We start from the raw sequence: 27,651 nt of genomic DNA, 5'->3' as shown, positions 1-27,651 counted from the left end.
ATACTACGTACGGATGGCTACGCCTTTTACACGATTGCTACGCGTTGAGAAGTAGTCGCGCGTTTCGAGCGAGGATTTTGAGAAAAGTACGTAACGTCAACGTGCGAGTTTGGCATGTGTCGACCTTTGTGATGCATACGATTCGATCTCGATAAATGTCACGGGCCGCCGATAATTATTTACGACAAAATTGTGGAATAATGAATGCGGATTGATAAATGCGGGGGGCGGCGGCGTGCGCTGATTTCCCCATTTACTTGACTCACTGCGCGTACCGGCAAATCGAGCCGGTATTTTACAGCGTGGCTTGGCGGATTAGTCGCTGCCGGACTGTGTACGTTAAAAGACGTCGACGTCCTCCGTAAATCTATTTACATTAAGCATGTATACACAGTTGATCACTGAAAGGAAGAAGAGTCAATTTGTTGTTAATTATTGTGTTTCTATATCACTTATTGTTGTTAATTTTGTGTGGCACACGCCGTGCGTGAGAAAAAAACTGAGAAATTAATTACTTGAGCGTGGAGAGAAGGAAAAGTGCTTTATTGTTGATACCTCTAATTTTTAAATTTAAGGTAAGTCGATTTTGGAATTTTTTTTCGTGGGCCGCCACGTAGAAATTGTACTTTCTAGCACTGTACGCATATGTTGGGCGCTTCAGGCGCGGCAGGCATGCATTCCATGCCGCCTTTTGCCGGCTACGTGGCTTACTCATTCTTGTTCTTGCCGGTTATGCAATAATCCAAGAATTGATTAAGCCCTCGACGGTTTCATTTAATTAAGTCGAGCAGCTGCGGGCTATTCTTAATACTCATTTATCTTGCAGCAGCTGCCGTCTTGGCGGGAGCCTCCAGCCAGGGCACCTTTTGTGATATTAGTATAGTAACCTAGGAATTTAAGATGTTAAAGACGGACGTAAAGACGATGTCCGACTCTTTGGACGAATGCCTAGCCGATATCGCCGATATCGATTTGGATTATTTGTACTGCTCCGCCGAGCAGTTGCTGTCGGAGGACATTTGGAAAAAGTTCGAGTTCGACATGCCCGTCGTCGAGTTGGATGACATTTTCTCGGCGCTCGACGCCTCCGTGCCCGATATCTTCTCGGACTCCTCCAACGATGATCTATGCGAGATCCGCAATCACGACTGCATGTGGGCCGGCCACTGCGGCAGTAAGGAGCATCCAGCGGACGAACTCAAAAAACTACTTCCTCAGCCGACCTTGGTCGGGATTATACCGCCAGCTGGCGTTCAACCGAAAACACCTGCCGTCAAACAACAGACCATCGCCGCCGGCCGCAGCGTGTTACTTAAGCCGATAGTAAAGACACCCGCCGCCCCCGTCCTTCCCAGCCCAGAATCGCCACCCATTTCCGACGATGAAGATCCGTCGCAAACCTCCACCTTGAAAATGCTAAACGACGCAATTAACGAATGCGATCTTGAGGAGGACAGTGACCTATGCGAGTACTTCGAAGAGGGTGAGGACATCGCAGAGGAGCCGGAGCCCGACGTCAAAGTCGAAGACCCCCAGCCGAAACCGCACTTCGCCATCGAAAGCGACCACAGCTACCACGATCACAGTTATCACAAGGACAAGAACGCATCGATGCGTATCACCAACCTTGGCATCGACACCCCATCCGACTCAGGTAACGCAATCTCATTTGCTTAGAGGGTGAACGAACTGCCCGAAATAAACGCGCGCCCACTTACAAACGGAAATTACCCATCGCGCCGGCGACCGACGCTCGTTTTCCCGCCAAATGCGCGCGCACGCATCCGGCTTGCAATTCAGAAAATGCATAATTCCCAGCCTCCTAGAATTACGATGCACCTCCTTCCCCTCGCACGAATCGTAGATAATTCGTGTGTGGTTATCGGTCGCATTCAACTCGCGTTAGGTAACGTTGACCTTTTCCCTTACTTTGTTGCTCCAGTTTATCGTTTTGAAACTCTCATGCTGCATGCATACTGGATTTGATTACGGCGACCTTTCGGGTTAGACCGAGAAACTTTTCTTCGACGATGACATAATTTCCCGCTACGAGGACCTTGAAGTACGCTTTATTCCCTTTGTCTTCGCGCTTCCTGTCGCCGCGAGGTTCTCACGCGATAATTTTTACAGTTGGCATGTGTCCCCGATTTTTTTCCACCGCTAAAATTAAAAAAGGAGACCGTACCCCGAAAATAGCGCTCTCTCTCCCCTTTCACCTGCGATCACCGAGTCGCGGATTAGCTCAACCCCCCCCCCTTGCGTTCGACGCGTTTCAGGCACTCGATTTTGACCCAAATTCACACGAAGTGCCCTCGGAGATTAGAAATTTGAAAACGTCGTCGTTTCGTAAATGTGACCTTTCATCGATCACCATAGCCACTTGTCGATTTTTGATAATGACATAATGGGTTTCGAGTGCTAGAAAATATCAACAAAAAATTTCAAAAAATTAATTCAGCTGCACTTACCAACCTCTACATATGTGTATTTGGGTTAAGCTTGAAAGTAAAAAAATATCGAATCTTCATTTATGCCAAGTTTCAAAAAATCGGCAAATTTCACTTTAAAAGTTGCATTCGCCAATTGGAAATTTATCAATGTCTTGGATATAAACTATTTTTGTCTAAAAATCCAAAGTACATACGTATTCCAAACGACAGTGAGTAAAACTATTTTTATTTCAGTTAATAAATCAAAAAATCACCCTGTATCGTTTAAAAAAATCCTTTTTTGAAAAATTAATTTTCATTACAAAAATGGTATCAATTCCTGACCATCTTATCTCATTCTTTAGAGAATTAGTCGATTTTTTCACACAACTGCAATCAAAAAGTTAAAAATCTCACACTGTGCTCAAATGGTAACAATTTTTGGACATCACGTTGTCATTTTTTTTGAAAATTGGGTTCTTGAAACGATTGTACCCAAAAAGTAGTAAAACGTTGATCATTTTCAACAGGCTCAAATTTTTTTGAACATTTTGCAATTTTAAAAAATTTAGAAAATTATTATTGAAAGTAAATAATTCAAGAATCTGTGCTGAAATTTCGAATTGCCAACATTTGTACGTGTGCATACTGGTTGAAAAATAATTACCAAACGGCGCTCCACATATTCACTTAGTTTTCTGCAAATAAATTTTTATTTTTTTGTTATTAGTATGCTTAATTCAATTTTTTTAAATAAATATCGTAAATTGTTACTAGTTTAAAATAATTATGAATTAAATTTTTTGAAATAAATTTCAAAACCTTAACGTAGATTCATCTTAAAAAAATAGTATCAATTCCTGACAGTCCCATTTTCATGAAAAACTTTCAAAACATTTCAAAAAATTGTTTATTGAAAAAAAAACTACTGAAATTTTCAATTTGTATTAAAAATCGATTATTTTTGCAGTCGTGTTACAAATTTGTATTGTCACTTCCCGATATTATCAGGGTGAAACAACTGTTTTTGCTTCAAATCAAAAAAAGGTATCGCTTATCTTGATAAATTTTTGAAATTTTTAAGGTACGCCTACTGGTTCTGCTGAAAAAATTCAATTGTTTTAAAAATGTTACAATTGTGGCAAACAAAAATTAGAAAATAATTTTTTGAAAGAAAAAAAATCAAAAATCTTTTTTAAAGAAACTTGCACATTTAATTAGTACTGAAATTTGGAATTTGTGCCAAAATCGACTAATTGTTACAATTAATTCCTGTCACTATTCCCGATATCTTTACGTCCTGCGCAGTGAAAAGACCAATTTTTGCTTTATTCGCTTAATCTGGCCCACCGTTCAAAAATTGATTTTTTGCAAAATAAAAAAAAATAGATTTCTGATTTCTCTAAAACATCAATGGATCGTTTTTGAAACTAAAATGTACCATGAATTATGGCCTACTGGTCACGCAATGTATCCGGCGAATTTTTACAAATGAAAAATCGGTTTGGGCCCTTTTTTTGAATCAACATAAAATTGAAATTCTTTAAATTTCCATAGTTCGCTGCTCGCACATTCTTCGCGTTACGGAATGTAGACTGCAAACGCAGTATGTAGTTAGATCGGGATAGTGCAAATTTTCAAAAATGAAAAAAAAGGAATGGGGCCTTTTTTTGAAACAAAGTATAAGTGAAATTTTTTAAATTTTCAAATTTCATAGTTCACACTTCGGTTCAAACATTATTCGCGCTACTTCTGTACACTGCCAAGGGAGAATGTAGTTAAACACGGATAATGAAAGTTTTCAAGAATGAAAAAATTAGTTCGTGACCTTTTTTGAAGCAAAATAAAATTGAAATTCTTTAAATTTCCATATTTCACAGTTCACACATTCTCCCCGTCCCTGAATGCCAACCATGCAGTTAGATTAAGCGAATGCAAATTTTCAGAAATGAAAAACGAACCTCTTTAAAACAACCGCCAGCAGGTCATAAAATAGAAATGTTCAAAAAATGACCTTTTAAGACCTTTTTGTGAGGGACAATTGAAATTCTTTTAATGTCCACATCTTACAGTCTTTGCGTCAGGAAATGTAGACTTCAAATGAATGCAATTTTTGGGACCTTTTTTGGGTCAAAATAAAATTGAAATTCTATAAGTTTCTATATTTTACACGTTATTCGCGGCCCGGAATGTAGACTATAAACGAGAAAACTAGATCCGGCGAATGAGAATTTTCAAAAATCAAAAGAGATTGATTTGGGACTTTTTTTTATTCGAAATAAAATTTCATTTCTTAAAATTTCACGTTCTTCGCGTCACGGTTTGTAGACTTCAAATGAAGTGTATAGTTAGATCCAGCGAATGCGAATTTTCAAAAAACGAAAAAAGGTCTGTTCGGAACCTATTTTTGACACATTTATAATAGATATCAATTCTTGACAGTCCCACTGGCATTAAAAATTTTTAAAAATCTTACAATTATGAAGACACTTCAAAAAATTAGAATTTTTTATTAAAAAATTAATGGTGAAATCATGACATTGGCGCTCCACTTAAATTTTTTTTAAATAAATTTCAAAAAATGTCTAGCAGGCCCATTCTTAAAAAAATAATCAATGACCAATCAATTCCTGGCCTTCACGCCCTCTTTCTTTAGAAAATGAGTCGAATTTGACATTTTGACTACTCAAAAATTTACAAAATTTTGATTCAGTTAAAAAAATTCATTTCTTTTTAAATCTTACAATGTAAACCAAAATTTGAAAATTATTTATTGAATGAAAAAATTGGAAAATTTGTTTAAAGAGAATTTCGAATTTGATTTTTGGAATTGAAATGTTTTTAAATAAATTTAAAAAAAAACTGTACGTCTGGCCTACTAATTACAAAAGTAATTTTTTCAAATGAATTTCAAAAATTATATCAATTCCCCGCTCTCATTCTTTAGGAAATTGGTCGAATTTGACACAACTGTACTCAAAAGTAAGACAATTTTGATTCCGTTAAAAAAATCTACTTTTTAAACATTTTAAATTGTAAGTGAAAATTATTTTTCATTGAAAAAAAACCAAAAAATTGTTAAAAAAAAAAATTTTGAATTTGATTTTTGGAATGGAAATATGTTTAAATAAATTTCAAAAAATTCGTACGCATGGTCTACTGGTTGCAAAACTAATTAGATAATTTTTCAAAAAAATATTTAAAAAATCGATTTCGGACCGTCGCGCCCGTAGTCTTTTTAGTGTGGTTTAAAAATAGTCAGTGCAGGGTGGGGGAGGGAAGTCATTTTCAGCAAGTTTCAATGAAGAGGCCTCAAAAATGAAAAAATTCTTTCGAAATGTCGGACTAAATCAAAAAGAGTCGATGTTCTTTCATATCGCTACCTCTCTTTGCCTTTGAACCTTGCACTTTTTTTTCAGATTAACACGGGTGTTTCGTAAGTGATTAGCGGTGGTTAACCTAAAACTGTCGTCTGGGTCGTTTTTTTTGAAATGGAAGAATGTCAAAAATGTAGCTTAATTGGCCCAATTTCGGAACGCACCAGATTTTCAGGGCTTTGACCTTTGGTTTTGCAATTTTTGAAAAGCGTGAGATACTCGCGACAATCATTCATGAGAATTTTCGCGCCGGTTTAGCAATTTCACTTCCGCTCGTCGCGGAATTTTGAAATTCTGTACCCGTCAGCGCAGGTTTGACGTCAAGCTTAAACAAAACAAACACTGCGTCGTAGTACAAATCATCGTCAAAATTCGATAGTATAATTAACATTAATTATATCACATTCCACTATCGGAACGCGCGTTTTATTTTGGAAAATTTTTACGCCAGCAGAAAGGTTAAAGTAGCACTTCGATTGTGCAATATTTGATATAGTAATTTTTACACGTGCGTTTCGAAATAGTTTTTAAATAAATATTTAAATATCCGGCAAGGTTTCGTCATTTATTTTTAAGAATGGGAAAGACAAATTGTGGGAGATTTTCAAAATCTCCCCCCCTTAATCGGAGGCGACACGCGACATTTTCGCGTTACTACGCGCATAATTTATCCAAAAAGTTTAAGGTCGTTTACGTTCCGAAATTTAATTAGCCCATTCATCCACGTGCCTCCCGACGCGTACTGTCAGTTGTTGAGAAATGGCGCCGTATATGTGTCAATTCGGCTAAGGGGTCGATTATTTTTGGCCAATCAAAAAATGGAATTGGAACACGACCAATATATTATTGTTACAATTTCACCTTCCTAGATCTGGTTTCTTTTTATGACGCCCGCGCATTTTCTATCTCGCGCGCGTTTTTGAGGTCGCGCAAAATTTATGATTAGAAGGTGGCGCGCGCGGAACACTTTCACTTTTTTTTTGCGTCATTTTGCAAACGTCGCAAGTCAAAAGTCGGTTTTCTCTCGTCAGAACTTGATTCGTATCTGTGTCAGCCGTCGTTATCGGGAAGCCTACATACATCGCCCTCAACCTTTTTTCGCTTTGACCAAAATGAAAATGCGTAATCTCGCCGGCGGAAGGTCGACCGGCTAATTAATTTTTAATATTATGTCACTTTAAACTCATTTAGGTGCAAATATCTTTTAAGTTCACACGGATCCTTTCCTGAAATCAAAAAATTTGCAATTCAGAAATTAGTGGTCGTTGTAATTTAAAAAAAAACCAACCAAATTCCAAATTTCGATTGATTGGAAAAGCGTTAATTTTACTTGGAACTTAATTAAATTGTGGAATTCCATTACTAAATAATTACAAAATCAGTGCATTCCATCGAAACTGGTCGGCATTTTCTCGCTTGTTATTATTACGTTTTAATTTGAATCTACAGGGTGTTCAGGTGAAAGTTTGTTTTGATTTGGCATATTCGAAATTCGCAGGAAGCTTAATTTTTAATAATCCGCTCCAAAAACGTTACTAAACCGAATTCATTCTAAGCCCAATTCGCACGGCAGTTTTTTAAAATTCATTGTAGTCTTCCGCATTTTTAAGTGGAATTTCGCGCTTTTTTCTTTGGAATTTTTGATACACATTTCGCACCAAAAGCGTTTTTATTTTCATTTTTGGAAATTCGCTTTTTAAAACCCCGGAGATGAATTTTAACTGTCTCGGTTGTAGTTCCGTGACGAAGAATATGAAATAAATGGCAGTTTAAAAAAGTTCAATTTTATTCTGACTCAAAAAAGGTCCTAAAGAGATTTTTGAAAAATTCAAAGACCCGCCGCTGTTTGTATTACATGCCGCGACACGAAGAACGTGTGAAATATGGCAATTTAAACTTTATTTTGGCCCCAAAAAAGGTCCCAAACCGATTTTTTTCAGTTTTGAACATTCGCATTTTAAGATCCGCTGCCAAAAAATTAACTGCCTCGCTTGTAATACATTCTGTGACACGAAAAATGTGTGAAATATGGTAATTTAAATACTTTATTTTGGCCCCAAAAAAGGTCCCAAACCGACTTTTTTTTTCATTTTTTTAAATTCGCATTCCCGGATGCAACTACTTCATTTGCAGTCTACATTGCGTGACACGAGGAATGTGGAATGCGGAAATTTAACGAGTTTAAATTTTATTTTGACTCAAAAAAGGTCCCAAAGCGATTTTTTAAATTTTTGTAAATTCGCATTTTAAGACCCGCTGTCAAAAAATTAACTGCCGCGTTTGTAATACATTCTGTGACACGAAAATGTGTGAAATATGGTAATTTAAATAATTTAAACTTTATTTTGGCCCCAAAAAAGGTCCCAAACCTATTTTTTTTTTTCATTTTTGAAAATTCGCATTCACCGGATGAAACTACTTCATTTGCAGTCTAGATTGCGTGACACGAGGAATGTGAAATGCGGAAATTTAACGAGTTTAAATTGAATTATGACTCAAAAAAGGTCCCAAAGCGATTTTTTTAATTTTTGTAAATTCGCATTTTAAGACCCGCTGCCAAAAATTGAACTGCCTTGTTTATAATGCATTCTGTGACACGAAAAATATGTGAAATATGGTAATTTAAACAATTTAAACTTTATTTTGGCCCCAAAAAAGGCCCCAAACCGATTTTTTTCATTTTTGAAAATTCGGATATACCAGATGTAACTACTTCATTTGCAGTCTACATTGCGTGACACGAGGAATGTGAAATGCGGAAATTCAACGAGTTTAAATTGAATTTTGACTCAAAAAAGGGCCCGAAGCGATTTTTTTTATTTTTGTAAATTCGCATTTCAAGACCCGCTGCCAAAAAATTAACTGTCGCGTTTGTAATGCATTCTGTGACACGAAAAATGTGTGAAATATGGTAATTTAAATAATTTAAACTTTATTTTGGTCCCAAAAAAGGTCCCAAACCGACTTTTTTTTCATTTTTGAAAATTCTCATTCACCGGATGTAACTACCTCATTTGCAGTCTACATTGCGTGACACGAGGAATGTGGAATGCGGAAATTTAACGAGTTTAAATTAAATTTTGACTCAAAAAAGGTCCCAAAACGATTTTTTTTCATTTTTGAAAATTCGCATTTCAAGACCCGCTGCCAAAAAATTAACTGCCGCGTTTGTAATACATTCTGTGACACGAAAAATGTGTGAAATATGGTAATTTAAATAATTTAAACTTTATTTTGGCCCCAAAAAAGGTCCCAAACCTATTTTTTTTTCATTTTTGAACATTCGCATTTACCGGATGTAACTACTTCATTTGCAGTCTACGTTGCGTGACACGAGGAATGTGGAATGCGAAAAATTAACGAGTTTAAATTCAATTTTGACTCAAAAAAGGTCCCAAAGCGATTTTTTTACTTTTTGTAAATTCGCATTTTAAGACCCGCTGCCAAAAAATTAACTGCCTTGTTTGTAATACATTCTGTGACACGAAAAATGTGTGAAATATGGTAATTTAAATAATTTAAACTTTATTTTGGCCCCAAAAAAGGTCCCAAACCTATTTTTTTTTCATTTTTGAACATTCGCATTTACCGGATGTAACTACTTCATTTGCAGTCTACGTTGCGTGACACGAGGAATGTGGAATGCGAAAAATTAACGAGTTTAAATTCAATTTTGACTCAAAAAAGGTCCCAAAGCGATTTTTTTACTTTTTGTAAATTCGCATTTTAAGACCCGCTGCCAAAAAATTAACTGCCTTGTTTGTAATACATTCTGTGACACGAAAAATGCGTGAAATATGGTAATTTAAATAATTTAAACTTTATTTTGGCCCCGAAAAAGGTCCCAAACCGATTTTTTTTTTCATTTTTGAAAATTCGTATTTACCGGATGTAACTACTTCATTTGCAGTCTACATTGCGTGACACGAGGAATGTGGAATTTGTAATACATTCTGTGACACGAAAAATGCGTGAAATATGGTAATTTAAATAATTTAAACTTTATTTTGGCCCCGAAAAAGGTCCCAAACCGATTTTTTTTTTCATTTTTGAAAATTCGTATTTACCGGATGTTACTACTTCATTTGCAGTCTACATTGCGTGACACGAGGAATGTGGAATGCGAAAAATTAACGAGTTTAAATTTTATTTTGACTCAAAAAAGGTCCCAAAGCGATTTTTTTAATTTTTGTAAATTCGCATTTTAAGACCCGCTGCCAAAAATTGAACTGCTTTGTTTGTAATGCATTCTGTGACACGAAAAATGTGTGAAATATGGTAATTTAAATAATTTAAACTTTATTTTGGCCCCAAAAAAGGTCCCAAATCGATTTTTTTTTCATTTTTGAAAATTCGCATTCACCGGATGTAACTACTTCATTTGCAGTCTACATTGCGTGACACGAGGAATGTGAAATGCGGAAATTCAACGAGTTTAAATTGAATTTTCACTCAAAAAAGGGCCCGAAGCGATTTTTTTTATTTTTGTAAATTCGCATTTCAAGACCCGCTGCCAAAAAATTAACTGTCGCGTTTGTAATGCATTCTGTGACACGAAAAATGTGTGAAATATGGTAATTTAAATAATTTAAACTTTATTTTGGTCCCAAAAAAGGTCCCAAACCGACTTTTTTTTCATTTTTGAAAATTCTCATTCACCGGATGTAACTACCTCATTTGCAGTCTACATTGCGTGACACGAGGAATGTGGAATGCGGAAATTTAACGAGTTTAAATTAAATTTTGACTCAAAAAAGGCCCCAAAACGATTTTTTTTCATTTTTGAAAATTCGCATTTCAAGACCCGCTGCCAAAAAATTAACTGCCGCGTTTGTAATACATTCTGTGACACGAAAAATGTGTGAAATATGGTAATTTAAATAATTTAAACTTTATTTTGGCCCCAAAAAAGGTCCCAAACCTATTTTTTTTTCATTTTTGAACATTCGCATTTACCGGATGTAACTACTTCATTTGCAGTCTACATTGCGTGACACGAGGAATGTGGAATGCGAAAAATTAACGAGTTTAAATTAAATTTTGACTCAAAAAAGGTCCCAAAGCGATTTTTTTACTTTTTGTAAATTCGCATTTTAAGACCCGCTGCCAAAAAATTAACTGCCTTGTTTGTAATACATTCTGTGACACGAAAAATGCGTGAAATATGGTAATTTAAATAATTTAAACTTTATTTTGGCCCCAAAAAAGGTCCCAAACCTATTTTTTTTTCATTTTTGAAAATTCGCATTTACCGGATGTAACTACTTCATTTGCAGTCTACATTGCGTGACACGAGGAATGTGGAATGCGGAAATTTGACGAGTTTAAATTTTATTCTGACTCAAAAAAGGTCCCAAAGCGATTTTTTTAATTTTTGTAAATTCGCATTTTAAGACCCGCTGCCAAAAAATTAACTACCTCACTTGTAATACATTCTGTGACACGAAAAATGTGTGAAATATGGTAATTTAAATAATTTAAACTTTATTTTGGTCCCAAAAAAGATCCCAAACCGACTTTTTTTTTGTTTTTGGAAAATTCGCATTCACCGGATGTAACTACTTCATTTGCAGTCTACATTGCGTGACACGAGGAATGTGAAATGCGGAAATTTAACGAGTTTAAATTTTATTTTGACTCAAAAAAGGTCCCAAAGCGATGTTTTTTCATTTTTGAAGCATTTGCAGTTACCGTATCAAGCCACTACGTTTGTACTCTACATTCCGGGACGTCACGAATGTATGAAAGATGACAAATTAAAGAATTTCAGTTTTATTTTGCTCCAAAAGAGGCCACAAACCGATTTTCTTTTTATTTTTGAAAATTCGCGTTCATTGGATCTAATTATCTCGTTTATTGTTCACATTCCTTGACGCGAAGAATGTGGAATACGGAAATTTAAAGAATTTCAATTTCATTTTGACTCAAAAAAGGTCCCTCGAAAGGTTCCAAATGGCCTTTTTTTAAATTCACATTCGATGGGTCCAGCTATCTACTACGTTTCGTGAATAGTGTGAAATGTGGACATTAAAAGAATTTCAATTTTCTCTCAAAAAATGTCCTAAAAAGTCATTTTTTGAAAATGAGTGTTTTAAGACCTACTGGCGGTTACTGTTTGATGAGATAGGTTCATTATCGTAATACCTAAAGGAATTTAAATTAAATGTACTCTTTAGTCTCCAAAAAAAGAGGCCTGAAATCGATTTTTTTATTTTTGAAACTTCGCATTTTAAGGCTAGCCGCGGGGATTTCATGGAAAAAGTGTGCAATATGGAAATATCAAGAATCTAATTTTCCTGCGGGTCAAAAAGGGGCTCCAAACTGATTTTTTCTTTTTTTTTGAATGTGTACTGAAAAACCGGAAACTGGATTTCACGGAAATTAAAAAAAAATAAATTTCATTTTGCCCCAAAATAGGCGGACCCAAACCGATTTTTCCGTTTTTTTTGAAAATTCTTTAAAACTACTTCCGGATTTAACTCTTTCATGGGTAGCCTGCATTTCGTGGTGCGCAATAGGAAATCTTATGTAATTTTCATTTTGCCTCAAAAAAGAGACCCCAAACCGATTTTGGAAAATCGCCCTTAAAAAATCTGCTATCGAAACGAACTTCTTCATTCGTGTCCCGCGTTTGGTCTTAAAAAAAGAGGCCCCAAATCGAGTGTCCCTTAAAAAAATTCGTAACTCGCATCGAATGGTGCAAAAAGTGTCAGTGCGGATACTTAAAGATTTTTATCTGGCCACAAACTGATTTCTCGGAAATTTGCACTGAAAACCCTGCCGCCGGAACTGTAAAGGTCCCAAAAATGCGACAAACAGGAATTTGTCGCTTCCTGTTTACTTCTAATCCGGATTTGGGAATGGCGGGGAATTGTTTCTTCTTTGGCAATCGTCGGCAGAATTTGTATTTGACATTTTCAAAAAAGTCGATTTTTTGTCTTCTTGAAAATTCGCACTTTTAAACGTGCTTTTGATTTCTCATTCTTCATTCGCATTTTGTGATGAAGTCTGGAAGTCTGTCGGAATATAAATCGAACCCAAAAAAAAAGGCCCGAGTTGTGCCTTTCTGGAAACTTTTGGGATTTGTTTTTCACTTATTATTAAAATAAGAATTTGTTGTTGGTAAGCCCAAAAGAAATTTGCGTGATCAACCATTTCTGGCAAGCTGTATAATGAAAAATTGGTAGGAGTTCTCGGTACTGAGATCTCGACCTTTGGACGGACAAGCGGAGCAAGGTGTATTTTTTTACGATTTCGAATGACTAACTTTTGCATTCGCCGTAAGTTTACGAGATCATAGTTCAACGGAAATCGAAAGTATCCAGTTTCCGTTCGCGATAAACCGTGGGAGCGTGGTGGAGCGTCATTCATTTTTTCTGGAAGCGCCGCAGACGGTGTGAATGGACCTGCTCGAAATTTCGAAAATTGCGCGTCCGTCTGCGATCGATCGGTTGCGAAAAACGCGCCGACCTTTCGCCGGAGGCCCCCCGATAAAAAAAAGTGACGAAATTGCCGAACGGGAATTGGGTACCGTTATCGTCGCACGTGTCGGGCGACGTTTCGCGATTAGGAAATTAATCGACGACGTCGTCGGGATGAAATTTTTCGCGCGCGCCGCGATTACTTCATAAGGGCAACGCGCCGGAGACCTTGCGAAAATGGCGATGATACAATAGTCGTTTACGGCGGCGTCTCCCCACACGTAGTCCACGTGTGCGTATTTATAAAAGCCTGCATAAAATATTATGTCACACACACATTGCGAATCAATAACAAAAATGCGTAGTCTCTCGTATAGAATTCGGTTCTATTGGGGGATGACCTTGGTTGATAAAATTTACGGTCCACGTGCTTACAGTGAACCGACTAGATAAAGGCAAGTGCGAGAATATATTAACACAAGGTCGCCGCTTTTTTTATTGCTGCGCCAAAAATTTGGTTGTCCTTCTAAAAAGAGCGGCCAGTGACCATTACTAAAACAACGACTTCGTTTCGCGAGGCGAAGGCCGACACTTCTAGTACCAGACAATATCAATGAGATTGGCGCAAGGGGTGGGGGGCGCTGCAGTAGCAGCAGCAGCCGTCGCGGCCCTCACACTGCGAATTTCTCCCGTCGTCGTCTCGTGCACCGTCTAGGGGCTTCAGGTCACGCTCTCTCACTCTCTCGTAACGGTAACGTGTTGATTCCTCCATTGTTTTTTTTCGGCCCACGAGATAAACGGGTAGCCTTTTGAAAGTAATCAAAGGAAGGAAACGTGCGGTTTCGTGAAAAGGAAATCTGTTTAGATTACGCACATCTCAGGATGTGATCGAGTCAAATATATAACAAAAACGACCTTTCATTGAAAAACAATAATCGTGCGCAATCAATTTTTTCTCACGCCAATTGTTTGGCGGCGAGCGGCCGGAAACTTGATTGGGGCCTAATTTTTGTTTTACTACGTCGACGCGCCACAGGAAATTCCATTCATTATTGGAACTCGACCGGCTCGCGTTGACTCATTATAATATTTGTTCGCAATAATTTCATACGTTTCCGGTCTTCGGAATCGGCGCAAAAAAATGGGAGGCATCCGTTCGTGGGACGACGACGACGACGGCGTTGAATTTCGGTGAAAGGCGGCGGCGAAGTATTCGCGGCGGGTACCCTGACTAACCTGAATCGGGGAACCTGAAATACCGCATTTTTTACATTTAATTTAGTCTGTACGTTTCCGCCTTTTCAAAGAGGATTCTCAATTTAGCGGCTCATTCCGTTATTTTTCTTCCCTCTCACTTCGGAAATTAACGTCGTTACTTTGTACCGGATCGTGCACCGCCCCAAATACGCGGCGACAAATTTTTCTGCCATAATTTTGGACTCGCTTTGTACAAATTTAAGGCTAAATGCATTTGTTTCTTTACTGTTTTGTTAAATCAAAGCCAACTGAAAGTTTATCAACTTTGGTTAAGCTATTGCTGAAAAGAAAAAGTGGTTCTGGAAGACTTGTTGAATTTCGAAGCACCCTGTATACAGTGGTCAGGTCAAAAACTCACACCATATTAATTTGCACAGGGTGTAGCAGTGGCGTATGTGGTATACAAATCGGGTGGTAGAGGTAGCCAAACTCGGATCATTTACGCGCTACGCCCCAAAAAGTATCAAGAATTTCTGTTACACTAATTTTCTAGAATGTACCGTAAAATGGGGCACTCCCAACTTAAAAAAACGGGCAACTTTTGAATTTGAGGGGAGGGGGGTGAAAACTGCATTTAATACAATGATTGCATGTTTAATACGGAAATCTTAAGTTTCATTTTCACTCTCCAAATCGATTATTTCTTTTTTTTTAAGTCTGTGTTTAAAAACTCTCTCCAGATTTCAGGGTACAAAATGTGTTTTATACAGAAGTTTTAATAATTTAATTTTCGTTTTGCGCACAGAAGGAGTTGTTTTCACTCAAAAAAGTGTAATTGAATGACCTTTATTCCTAATTCGCATTTCTTGATGCTAAAAGAGATTAATCTTTGGTTGTGTTAAAAAAGAAGCCCCAAAAATCGATTTTTAACTTTTTTTTTGAAATTGCACTCAAAAACTGCAACTGTATTTAACTCCTTTATGCGTAGTTCGTATTTCTTGATGGAAAAAGTGTATAATCGCGAAATCATAAGGATCAAATTATCATTTTATGTCAAGAAAGAGGCCCAAAGCGTTTTTTTTTACGTTTTTGAAATTTACACTGAAAAACTTGCCACGGGATTTAACTCCTTTATTCGTAGCAAGAGGGCGCCACAAGTATTTAGTGTAAAAATTTTAAGAATTCAATTTTCATTTGGCGTCGAAAAGGGTTTTCCTTTTTTTTGAAATTTGCACTCAAAAAACTGCAACTTCTTTATTCGTAGTTCGCATTTCTTGATGGAAAAAGTACGAATTGTAAAAACTTAATATTCCTTGTGTCAAAAACCTTCTTTTTTTAAAATTAGCACTGCATTCAAAAATCAGTTTTTTTTCAAATGATGATGGTTTGCGCACTACAAAAGCCTCAAGAATTTCTATGCCACATGGAACGACCTGACCTAAGCTGCTTATGGATTCTACAGGCCACATTCTATAAGAAAATTTTTTTTCCGGGTCGATCTGAGACAATTTTTTTTTCGGGTCTCAAAAAAAGGCAGTGTATAACCTTCCTTTTTTACCAAAAATCGACTACACCAAAATTTCTCGGGAAAACACTTTTTCTTATTAATTTTGGTGCGTAGAATCCAAAACAATTCGTACTTTTTCGATCAGACTTCTCAATCAAAAGTTATAGACTAGAAACCAATTTCGAAAGAAAATTCAAAGGGCTGTAACTTTTGAACTAGTAGCCCAATCTTGGAACTGTTTGAAATTATGGATTCTACAGGCCACATTCTATAAGAAAATTTTTTTTCCGGGTCGATCTGAGACAATTTTTTTTCGGGGCCTCAAAAAAAGGCAGTGTATAACCTTCCTTTTTTACCAAAAATCGACTGCACCAAAATTTCTCGGGAAAACACTTTTTCTTATTAATTTTGGTGCGTAGAATCCAAAACAATTCGTACTTTTTCGATTAGACTTCTCAATCAAAAGTTATAGACTAGAAACCAATTTCGAAAGAAAATTCAAAGGGCTGTAACTTTTGAACTAGTAGCCCAATCTTGGAACTGTTTGAAATTATGGATTCTACAGGCCACATTCTATAAGAAATTTTTTTCCGGGTCGATCTGAGACAATTTTTTTTGCGGGCCTCAAAAAAAGGCAGTGTATAACCTTCCTTTTTTACCAAAAATCGACTGCACCAAAATTTCTCTTTTTTGTACGGATATTCTAAGACCCCCGCCCCACTCTAAAGGAAAGGGTACAAACAATTCTGATCTCTGCAAAATTTGAAAGACTAAGCAGTTTTCTCATGCAATTTTTTAAATATATAAAAACGGTTTCTTGAAAAAAGCTTTGGAAACAAAGGTGCCCATTTATGTGCTCCTAATACTATGATATTTTAGAGGGTTTTTGGGTATTGGAAGATTGTTAATGCTTAATAGCGCCGGTATTATCTGTCATTTTTTACATTCTTGACAAATTATGCGTGTAGAGGTCTTTATTTCAGCCCCAATTCTGTGCTCCTGATACCATTTCTAAGAGGTTTTAGAATTTCGCTTTCCTCGATTATGTGGGTGGAAGTGCTAAGAGAGTATTAGCTATTAGTAGCCAGTCACTTTACACCGTCCTGCTTGTTTCTTGTGCTCCTGATAGCATTCTCTCGAGAGCTTTTTATCGTAGACGAGTATAGCACATTTCGTATTTGTGTAATAATAATACTGATAGTGTATTGTTATGAATACGCATGATACTATTTTCAAACTTGCACATTTCTGTGCTCCTGGTACAGTTTGTGAAGGTTTTCGTATTAATAATTTTACCATTCTTTTTGCATTTTTGGCATCCACGTTACACCTTTTTTACGTTCCTAACATCATAACAAGGCACATAGAGTGCTCCTGATAACACTTTTAAGAGCGTTAGTCGTAGAAGATTTTTTCAAAAAGGGCCTTACAAAATCGCCTACTTCTGTCTCTTGATACGACTATAGGGGCGGTGAAGGGAAACTACTAATACTGCTGTTGCTTTTTTTCATTGGGCAGTCGCGTTGTGCAGTGTTGCAGTTTTAAGCTTCCCTCACAGCGGACATTTCTGTGCCCCTGATACGCCATTTTTCTTAAGTTCTAATCAGACTTAAAGGTTCTAAAAATGGCCGATTGTGCCTCGAGTTCTAAAACCGCTAGCTCATTTAGATCGAGTGATTTTCTAATTTTGGTTTGAAAGAGCGCTTTCAGCGGGTTTTCCCGGAGGGGGAAAATTCGCGAAGTTGCCCCGTTTCGTACAAGGTAGCGCTCATTCAGGATATTTGATTGGGGCCACGGACGCGCTTTTAAAAAAGGTATCCGGAGGATGCCGTGACTTAGTTTTTTTGCGGTGAAGAAAATGGAGGCGGCGCAACGGTGTTTGGGGAAAAAGGCTTTTGGTTCGGGTCTAATTAAAAGTTCTAAAAATGTTTGACACTCTTTTTTTGCAATTGTCGAAAATAAAAGTAGCTCATCGGAGGTTTTTGCCAATTAGCAACATTTCGTTAATTATTCAGGTTGTAGGTGGCGCGATTTTACTTTTATTAAAAAATAATCGTAGAACAATGCGCAAAATAATTACTCGCGGGGGCAGGCTAATTAACTACGACTCCCCCGTGCGATTTTCATTTCGGTTCGTGCGTTGTGACCCTTATCGCGGTCGGCAAATTGACCGAAACGTTTCGGGAATGAAGCGCATCTCTCTTGTCACCCGGGTTTTCCTGTTCCTGTTTTTTCGTGAAAACCGCGAGTAATAAACAGCGGAGATAGTAGCCGTTATCGCTCTTGGCGCCCTTTTACACTGCAAGTTATGTACCGAGCCGATAAGAAATTATGTAAACTGGAAGATTCAGTGAATGTGAGCATTTAAATGATTTTATTATTATAATGGCCGGAAGTCGGCGTATGATTTTATTGAATGTCAAATTGCTGAAATCTTGAACTTCTCGCATACTGATTGGTTCTAGTCTGGCGGACTTTTGAGTTTTGTCTATGTTGTGCAATCGGGACCCAAAAAAAAAGGCGCGCTCTCTCGTGCGATAAAAAAGTGTGACGCCATTTTTACGCTGGCGTCGATACTTACTCTATCGCAATAAATTGGACAAGATTAAAATCTTGCGGTTGTACACCCAAGGCCATTCCGATTGTGGTTCCACGTGTAAAAAATTACGATGTTCAAAATTTCGAGTTTACCAACCGGCGTCGCGCGCGCGAAGGCGTCGAGGTCATTTGCCGACCGCCGCGTCAAATTTAAATTTAGCGATCGGCGCTCTATCAATAGACTCCGCAAGTTCTCACCCACATACCTTGTAACTGCCCTTATTACAATAGTCTTCCGTGTAGCCGCCTTTGGCTAATTAAAGATTTGAGTACGCGTTTAACCTACTTTTAAGAAAACGGCGCTGTTGCCATAGCGCGCCGAGTAAGGTACCCATCCGTACTTGAACTTTAATTATCGCAATCGGTGGTAGACCTACCGCACGTGCAAATTTCCTCCACGCCGCTAATTTTTGCACACGTTGAACTTATCAGACAAAACCCATTGCCCGCTCAGGAATGTGAAAGGTAGTTAACGGATCCAGTTCGAGAACGGCATTCTCCCATTTCAATCTTCGATCTCGTGCAAATTTTGCAAAATCCTAAAAAGGGGGCCCCCGCCATTGTTCGCATTTTACCTGCTCTAATTGCGAGAGACGACCTAATTCAGCCATGAACTTGGGAGCGCGAATTTTTATGGGTATAAAGTTGAATCATGCCATTTAAAAAAATTATCCTTGAACATGACTTGACCACTACACGTGAGGTGTAAATAACCTTAATTTTAAAAGACGCAAATCCTTAGTGTCCCGAACCTTGCAACCTTGATACGTTACGTTGGCTTATGTATTGTAAATAGCCCGGAATAATGAACTTACAATACGTAATTAGCAATATATAATTGGTATTTTTCCAACGGGCGCGCGTGCGCCATCTGTTATACGCCTAACAATAGAGATTCTTAAAAAAGATCGCGTTGCCCAGGCCAGGGGGTTTATTTTCCTTTTACCCGATACCGGTCCGCATACCCTCGACGCTTTTGTCCGTTTCGTGCGAACTGACAGCACAATTTACTACTTCCAGGAAGGTCTTTCCACAAAAGTGGACCATTTAAGCCGCCCCTACGGCCAGCTTTACGACCGGTCCACCTAAACAATTGCCAAATACGAACAAAGTGGGAACCCCCGTAGCCTTCTAAAAATCATTCAAATTTCGTTTTTAACCCTTAACGGTAACCTTCACCCTCCCGACCGCCTCACGTAGTTCATTTACACGTAATGAACTGAGGCGTGAACATCCCCTCGCGTAACCGATTCGTAATTAGCCAATTAGTTGGGGTTCCCCAGGGATGCGTACTAGGACCGACTTCGCGAATCGGAAATTGGTTGCTCCAAAATCAAAATTTAATTTGATGCCAATTTTTGATTGTTTGGATTCGGGACTTTTACCACAATTGCATTTATCCTAATTCAAGCGAGAACTTTCGAAATTTCAAGGGTCGCAACAATAGTACTTGTAGGGTAGGTATCTGTGTATTCCCAAAATTCCATACCCCCCCAGATCCCCGGTGCTTCACTCAAAATGTTCAAAGCCCCCAGGATTTGCCTTATCTTCCTTTCCTGGGGGGTTAAATTTGACCGACCCCCCCGACGCAGCAGCGAATACCGTCTAGGAAGGGGACATATATGACACTTTCACGAAAGCAACTGTATGGAGAAATTGGTAATCAATTCCGTATTCTAGTCCCCCCCCCTCCCGAGCTACGTTTCCCCTCAAAATATTCAAGTCCCTCCTTCTGCTGGTTTTCTGATAGAGGTCTGCCATATCTTTTTTCCTGGAGGATTAAATTTTACCGCACTCCATAAAAATCATACAAACATTTTGGGGACGGCCGTTGCATCGGGGAGTCTGAGGGGGAATGGTCTACCCCCCAGGAAAGAGATTTTTAATGACAGTTTCCCGAAAACAACTGTATGGGGAAATTGGTAATCAATTCCGTATTCTAGCCCCCCCCCCTCCCGAGCTACGTTTCCCCTCAAAATATTCAAAGCCCTCCTTCTGCTGGTTTTCTGATAGAGGTCTGCCATATCTTTTTTTCCTGGAGGATTAAATTTTACCGCACTCCATAAAAATCATACAAACATTTTGGGGACGGCCGTTGCATCGGGTAGTCTGAGGAGGATGGTCTACCCCCCAGGAAAGAGATTTTTAATGACAGTTTCCTGAAAGCAACTTTGATGGTAGTTTTGGGGGAAAGGTAATCAATTCCGTATTCTAGCCCCCCCCCCTCCCGAGCTACGTTTCCCCTCAAAATATTCAAAGCCCTCCTTACGCTGGTTTTCTGATAGAGGTCTGCCATATCTTTTTTCCTGGAGGATTAAATTTTACCGCACTCCATAAAAATCATACAAACATTTTGGGGACGGCCGTTGCATCGGGGAGTCTGAGGGGGAATGGTCTACCCCCCAGGAAAGAGATTTTTAATGACAGTTTCCCGAAAACAACTGTATGGGGAAATTGGTAATCAATTCCGTATTCTAGCCCCCCCCCCTCCCGAGCTACGTTTCCCCTCAAAATATTCAAAGCCCTCCTTCTGCTGGTTTTCTGATAGAGGTCTGCCATATCTTTTTTTCCTGGAGGATTAAATTTTACCGCACTCCATAAAAATCATACAAACATTTGGGGACGGCCGTTGCATCGGGGAGTCTGAGGGGAAGTCTAGCCCCAGCGAAAGAGATTTTTATATGAACAGTTCCTGAAGAAAACTTTGATGGTAGTTTTGGGGAAAGGTACTCAAGTTCCGTATTCCAGACCCAATACTTCCTCTAAAAATGTTCCTCGCAGTGTTATCCAAGAAAAAGGAGCAAACCGTATCATTCCTTGTCGCCCCAGACCCGTTACGACGCTTTTCCGCCAAAGTTCAACCCTCAGTCAGGACCTTACTATCCTTTCCTCGCGTGTATTCCATAGCCCCCCCCCCCCCCCCCCCCCCAGACACTTTCCTTCAAAATATCCCCCAGGATTATCATGATGATTTTCTGAGAAAGCTCTTCTCGCGGGGTTGAATTTGATTGATCCCATAAAAAATCATACAAACATGTATGGAACCCCCCAGGAGAGGAACATTTAATGGCACTTCTGAAAAGCAACCGTCATGGTAGTTTTGGGGAATAGCTAATCAATACCATATGCCAGACGCCCAGTGCTTTCCTCAAAAGCCCTCTGAATACTCGCGATGGTTTTCCGAGATCATCTCTATCATATCTTTTTTTTGCTCGGTGCTACACTTTCTCTCAATGTTCAAAGGCCGCAGAGTCCTCCTGATGGTTTTCTTGGAAATGTCTGCGGTATCTGTCTTTCCTGCGGGTTACATTAATATTTTGGGGACGAACGTACCACCGGGAGGTCTGGGGGGTATGGAATACCCCCCAGGAAAGGGAGGTTTAATGACTGTCATGATAGATTTTGGAATAATCAATTCTATATTCTATACCTCCAGACCCTCGGTGCTTCCCTTAAAATATTCCAAGCCCTCAGGATCCTCGCGATATTTTTTTTAAATTATTTTATTTATTTATTGTTCCTCTCTTGTTCTGGGCCTTCAACAAGCTTTCGCCCAATTACAGAGTGACCCCCCAGTGATACACTTTCCGTCAAGATTTCCTCAGGATCCTCGCAGTGGTTTTCCAAGAAGGAGCTACCACATCATTCTTTGCTGGAGGTATTCCATATTTTTTGTTTTATTTTATTTATTTATTGTCCCTCTCTTGTTCTGGGCCCTCAAAAGGCTTTCGCCCAATTACAGAGTGACCCCCCACTTTCCATCAAAATTTGCTCAGGATCCTCGCGATGGTTTTCTAAGAAGGAGCTACCCTATCACTCTTTGCTGGGGGGCATTCCATGCCCCCAGACGCCTCGGTGCTACTCTTTCCCTCAAAATGTTCAAAGAGAGTCCTCATGATGGTTTTCTAAGAAAGTTCTGCCTTAACTTTCTTTCCTGGGGGGTTCAATTTGACTGAACGGACGTAGACCGAGGGGTATGGAATACCTCTCAGGAAAAGGAGATTTAATGACACTTTTCCGAAAGCAACCGTCATGGTAATTTTGGGGTAAAGGGGGAAAATCGTTCCATATGTCATGGCCTCCTAGACCCTCGGTGCTTCCCACAACATTTTCAAAGTCCTCGCCATCGTTCTCCAAAAAGGGGCTATCATATGATTCTTTGCCCAGAACCCGTGATGCTACTTTTTGTCTCAAAAAGCCCTCGGAATCCACATCTTTTCTGAGCAACGTCTGTGTTATCTTTTTTTCATAGAGGATTAAATTTTACCGCTGCCCATAAAAAGCCATTCAAACATTTTAGGGGAGGACGTAGAGCCCTGAAAGCAACTGTTATGGTTGTTTTGGGGAAAAAGTAATCAATTCCATATTCCATACCTCTCAGATCTCTGATGCATCCCTCAAAATGTTTAAAGCTCTTGGGTTACTCGTTTTTCGGAAATTACCGTGTCTTTCTTTCTGGGCGAGTATACCCAAACTCTTTTTAGCGCGTTTTGTAACGAAGCTGCAGGGTGCGCTATTGCAGCCACTGATCTGTCCGTCCGTCTGTGGCTTTAACTTATTTTTATAGCTCTGGATCAAGAAAAATCTTGACGATTAATGCGCGCAATATCAACTGTCTTATTGATCGAGATATCTTTTTGAAATGTTAATCACAGATGCTTCTATTAAAGACAAACATATCTCATATTGCCAAAAATAAAATGCGCGAATGCGTAGATTGTGCCAACTTTCTTATATATTGCAATATTTCTTTGAAATTTTACATATAGATACTTTCAGTAGAGAAAATCCCAACCATAGGCCTTTTGGGACGTACTGATAAATGTATGAAAAATGTGCTAAAGTTACTCGTCTTTTAAACACTTGTTTCTTTTAAGGCGCTTTAAATTGTTTGGAGTCTTCGGATCTGTTTAAAACCTGTAGATTGTACAGTTTACCGTTGTTTAGCGCATTTTTTAAGAATTAAAAAAAAGTGTTATTGTTTGCGTTTTGTCCGTCCGGACCCACTTCTGCCCCTTTTTCGAACTACTTCTACGGGAATGGTCCTAGAGTCCTGGAATTTTTTGCGGTAGGTAGCCTATACCTTGAACGTGTGCCATACGGCCATCAAATTTCGCTGTCTAAAAGCCCCCCCCCCCCCACACGAACTTATTTCCTGAGATTACTGTTTTTTGAAAGGTAAAAAAACGTTTACATTAGAACTAATTGGGTCTTCCTTTTTTTACCAAAAATCTCGACCTACACCAAGAATTTCTCGGGAAAGAAACCACTTTTTCTTATTAATTTTGGTGCGTAGAATCCAAAATCATTGTTACTTTTTTCGATCAGACCTTCTCAATCAAAAAGTTATAGACTGAAAAAAATTCAAAGGGCCTGATAACTTTTGAACTAGTAGCCCAATCTTGGAACTGTTTGAAATTATTGATTCTACGGGCCACATTCTATAAGAAAATTTTTTTTCGGGTCGATCTGAGACAATTTTTTCTTCGGGGCTCAAAAAAAGGCAGTTATTTACCTTCCTTTTTGACCAAAAATCGACTACACCAAAATTTCTCGGGAAAACACTTTTTCTTATTAATTTGGGTGCGTAGAATCCAAAACAATTCGTACGTTTTCGATTAGACTTCTCAATAAATAGTTATGGACAAAAAACAAATTTCGAAAAAAAATTCAAAGGGCTGTAACTTTTGATCTAGTAGCCCAATCTTCAAACTGTTTGAAATTATGGATTCTACGGGTCAAATTCTATAGGAAAATGTTTTTTCCCGGTCGATCTCAGAAAAATAAGTACATGGGCCCAGGTAAAATAGTTACCGGACCTAACCTCATTTTTTTTTAACGAAACGCCCTATATATTCCTATGTGCAATGGCAAATTGTCACTAACCCACCCACAAGTAGCCTTAACCGTCTCCGAAAGTCCAAACAATTAATTAACCCCCGATATAATTCTGGGCACGAAATTGAACTCTTACCTAGGTAGTCATTTGGGCTCGATTAATCACAAAACTAACCATTTACCTATGAAAGAAATCAAATAAGCTGAAAGAAAAATAGGCGCTCAGGGCAAGAAAAACAAATACCACGCAAATGCATCGAAATGCAAAAGTAAACGGCTACGTCTCAACGTCCACCACAAAAAAAGCTTCGATTAACATCCGGTACGCTTATTTAATACATGCCTTCCCTTTTCATTTACGTCCTTCTCCCTTGCAGTTACTTAACGCACGTGAAACTTAAGCGAAACAACATCTGCAATAAAACGTGCGTATCTTAAAACTAATTAGCCGCTCTTATCGCAATTGAGATGAAGTTTTTACAAAAGAATAAACTGGATCTTTAACAAGTAATTTCTTTACAATTAAGTGAACAAAAAGTACACATTCGGCTTCAAATTCAAGTACCATGATCGAAATTGTCTTCATTCTGACTTAGCGACCAGCATTTAACGTTAAAGAAAATTGCAATTCACACATACAGGGTGGAATTCAAATATTCTCTTGTATATGGATTACCATCTCCTTACGAATATAGGAAGATAAATAAATTCAGCGCGGTCGCCCAAAAAAGCTACAAGATTTTCACGTTTATGAGTAGGGTGTCTGTTCTGTTGTTCTGTTGTGATACGTAATTTTCATGTCAAATAATTGTGTAGAAAATAAACATGATTAAAAACGCATTGGAAAATTTTTTAGCGTCTATTTCGGTTTGCCTGCGTTTTATAACAAACGCGCGCGATCATGATTTTCGTAAAAAAGAACCTCAACTAGACCAAACCAGATTTTGCATGCCTTTAGTGCCAAGTTAAAACTTTTACAAATGGGGCCCGGTGGGGGGGGGGGGTACACATAGGATTTAAGGATTTACTCTTCATGGTGTTGTAATGAAAGGTCTCATCAAAATAAATTGGTTTGTACAAACTTTAACTTTCCCGTGCGACTCTTTTTCGAGATCGGTGAGCGACGGGACTTGAAGGGGGGGGGTTAAAAATTAATTTTATTCTAATTAAAGGTCTCAACGAAAGGAACCGTTTTCTACCAACTACCGCCCTTCTTTCTGTCCTCTTATCAAAGTACGGGGTGGTGGGAGGGGGGGGGGAACTAGTTTTATCCTTCATGGTACTCTAATGAAAGGTCTCAACGAAAGGAATTAATTTCTACCAACCATAGCCCTCCTCCTCGACCTCTTATCGTGATCGGGTGTATTCTGTTATACCTCAAGAACGGATTGTCGGAAGAGGGTACTCACAAAGGGCGATTGAGACGTCGGCAAGAAATGTATCCATTGGTGATGTTAAAACAAAAGCCATTTCGTTTAAAAAAAAAGACAATTTATATTCGTCCGCTTTTGAATTATTAAGATAATAGCAGAATGTTGAGATTACTTATTTCACTGTGATAATAGGTTTCGGTTTCAATGGACTTGAATTGGGTACTCCAAAGTGTTTATCTTTTTTTTTGCCTTGGGATGGAGAAATTCTGTATGTCAAAACTTTCTTCCTAGACATCTACCAAGTGCGTGTCAGTCTCACCACACTTAAAACATGGGATCAAGACATCTGGAATATTCACTTGTTCCAATCCTGTAATTATTATGTACACTTGCGAAAATGGCACAAGAGTAATATTAATAAAAAAATGTAATCTCATACACGACTTGAACTTTCATTCAGGACAAGATACCTTATCACACAAGCACTTACACGAGGAACCATATTTTTGTAGTTATTTTTGGTAGGTCAATACTATGTCAAATACACTAAAAAAAAATGAGATTAGCCTTATCTGCCAGCCTTCATACACTCTCACCGTGTAATTATATAATTGAAAAATCAGGCGCAAAAAAACCTTGATATAAATAATTACATTTTCGATTGATTTGTAAAGCGAAGGCGGTAATTGTCCCAAAGAATTTCGTATGCACTTTCACAATTCATTCATTGAACTGGTTTACTTTCCAAAGAGATAAAATCTAAATTACACGCCATCAGTAAATATTGTCGCATTACATCATTAATAGCGAAGCGTCTCGTCTTGTTACAGAGGAGGAAATCGACGTGGTCTCGATCAACGAGAAGCAGAACATGTGCATCGGCCGGACGAGCTTCGCCCTGCCGACCAATCCGTCGAGTCGCGACAAGCAGCAGCTCCAACGCAAGGTCGCCTCGGCGATCACCGGCAAGCACATAACGACGAAACACGGACTCAAAATGATACCTGCCGTGCGCAAGTGCACGAGCATGTCGAAGAAGCGGCTGTCGGAGACGGCGCGCGGCGTCAAACGGACGAAACAGCACTACATGACGTCGCCGTACAAACGGCGGAACGTCTCCCAACAGGCGAACAACAGCAGCGACAGCGAGCCCGAGCTCGAGAAGCGAAGTCTGCACAACAACATGGAACGACAGCGCAGGATAGACCTGCGCAACTCGTTCGAGGACCTCCGGATGCTCGTGCCGGAGGTGAGCTCGCGAGAGCGCGCCGCCAAGGTGGTCATACTGAGGGAGGCCGCCCTGTACTGCGATCACCTCGGCGACGCCTCCGAAAGTATGCAAAGGAAGGTGGTGGAGCTGCGCAGGCGGCAGGAGCAGCTGCGGGCGCGCGTGTCCCAGCTCCGAAAGAACCTGGCGGCGAAACGCTAATCGGTGCATATCTTATCGGTTTCGTTCGGCTTTTGTGTTCACGTAAGTCATGCAATTATGATTTGCACCAAACTCTAATAAAATGATAGTACTGTGATTTATATATGTTGAGTTATACAGGGTGTCGGATTACTCATCCTGTATATAGAATTAGAATATTTTTCCTGTTTTTTTTTTATTGTACATAGTTGTTTTATAGTGTTAAACGAAGCAAGCAAAAGGGAATAATTGAAAGCAAGGTGTTAAATTTTAGCTCATAATTCACTGTTTTTGTGATTTAATTTTGTGATAATCATTTATAAGGCCTATAGACAATTTTTCAAAAAAAAGAAGAGAAATAGAGAAAATTGGGACAGTTTCTGAAAAAAATGTGCGCGCAGAATGGATTTTTATTTCTTGTTTTAAAGAAGTTTAATTTTTAGTCTAAAACTGCTTCTACCTACGCCAACTCGCTTAAAATCGCCAACTAACTTTTTGAGTAA

At 38.7% G+C, this 27,651-nt stretch overlaps 1 protein-coding gene across 2 annotated transcripts; it reads left to right on the top strand.

Moving 5' to 3' along the window:
- The first annotated feature begins 250 nt into the window (after positions 1-250).
- On the top strand, positions 251-27,320 carry LOC116180555 (transcriptional regulator Myc). Of its 2 annotated transcripts, none has more exons than XM_031500606.1 (3): positions 251-575; positions 830-1,654; positions 26,571-27,320. In XM_031500606.1, the coding sequence occupies exons 2-3, from the start codon at positions 901-903 to the stop codon at positions 27,167-27,169; spliced, it is 1,353 nt and encodes a 450-aa protein (XP_031356466.1). In that variant the 5' UTR covers positions 251-575; positions 830-900; the 3' UTR covers positions 27,170-27,320. The 2 variants fall into 2 exon arrangements, with proteins under 2 accessions (XP_031356466.1, XP_031356464.1); XM_031500604.1 differs by having other exon boundaries at positions 256-575; positions 827-1,654.
- The last annotated feature ends 331 nt before the right edge of the window (positions 27,321-27,651 follow it).

Source organism: Photinus pyralis, unplaced genomic scaffold (assembly GCF_008802855.1).
Source record: "Photinus pyralis isolate 1611_PpyrPB1 unplaced genomic scaffold, Ppyr1.3 Ppyr1.4_LG9, whole genome shotgun sequence".
NCBI lineage: Eukaryota > Metazoa > Arthropoda > Insecta > Coleoptera > Lampyridae > Photinus > Photinus pyralis.
Note: the sequence above shows the minus strand (reverse complement) of the source record. Positions and strands in the feature narration are given on the sequence as shown.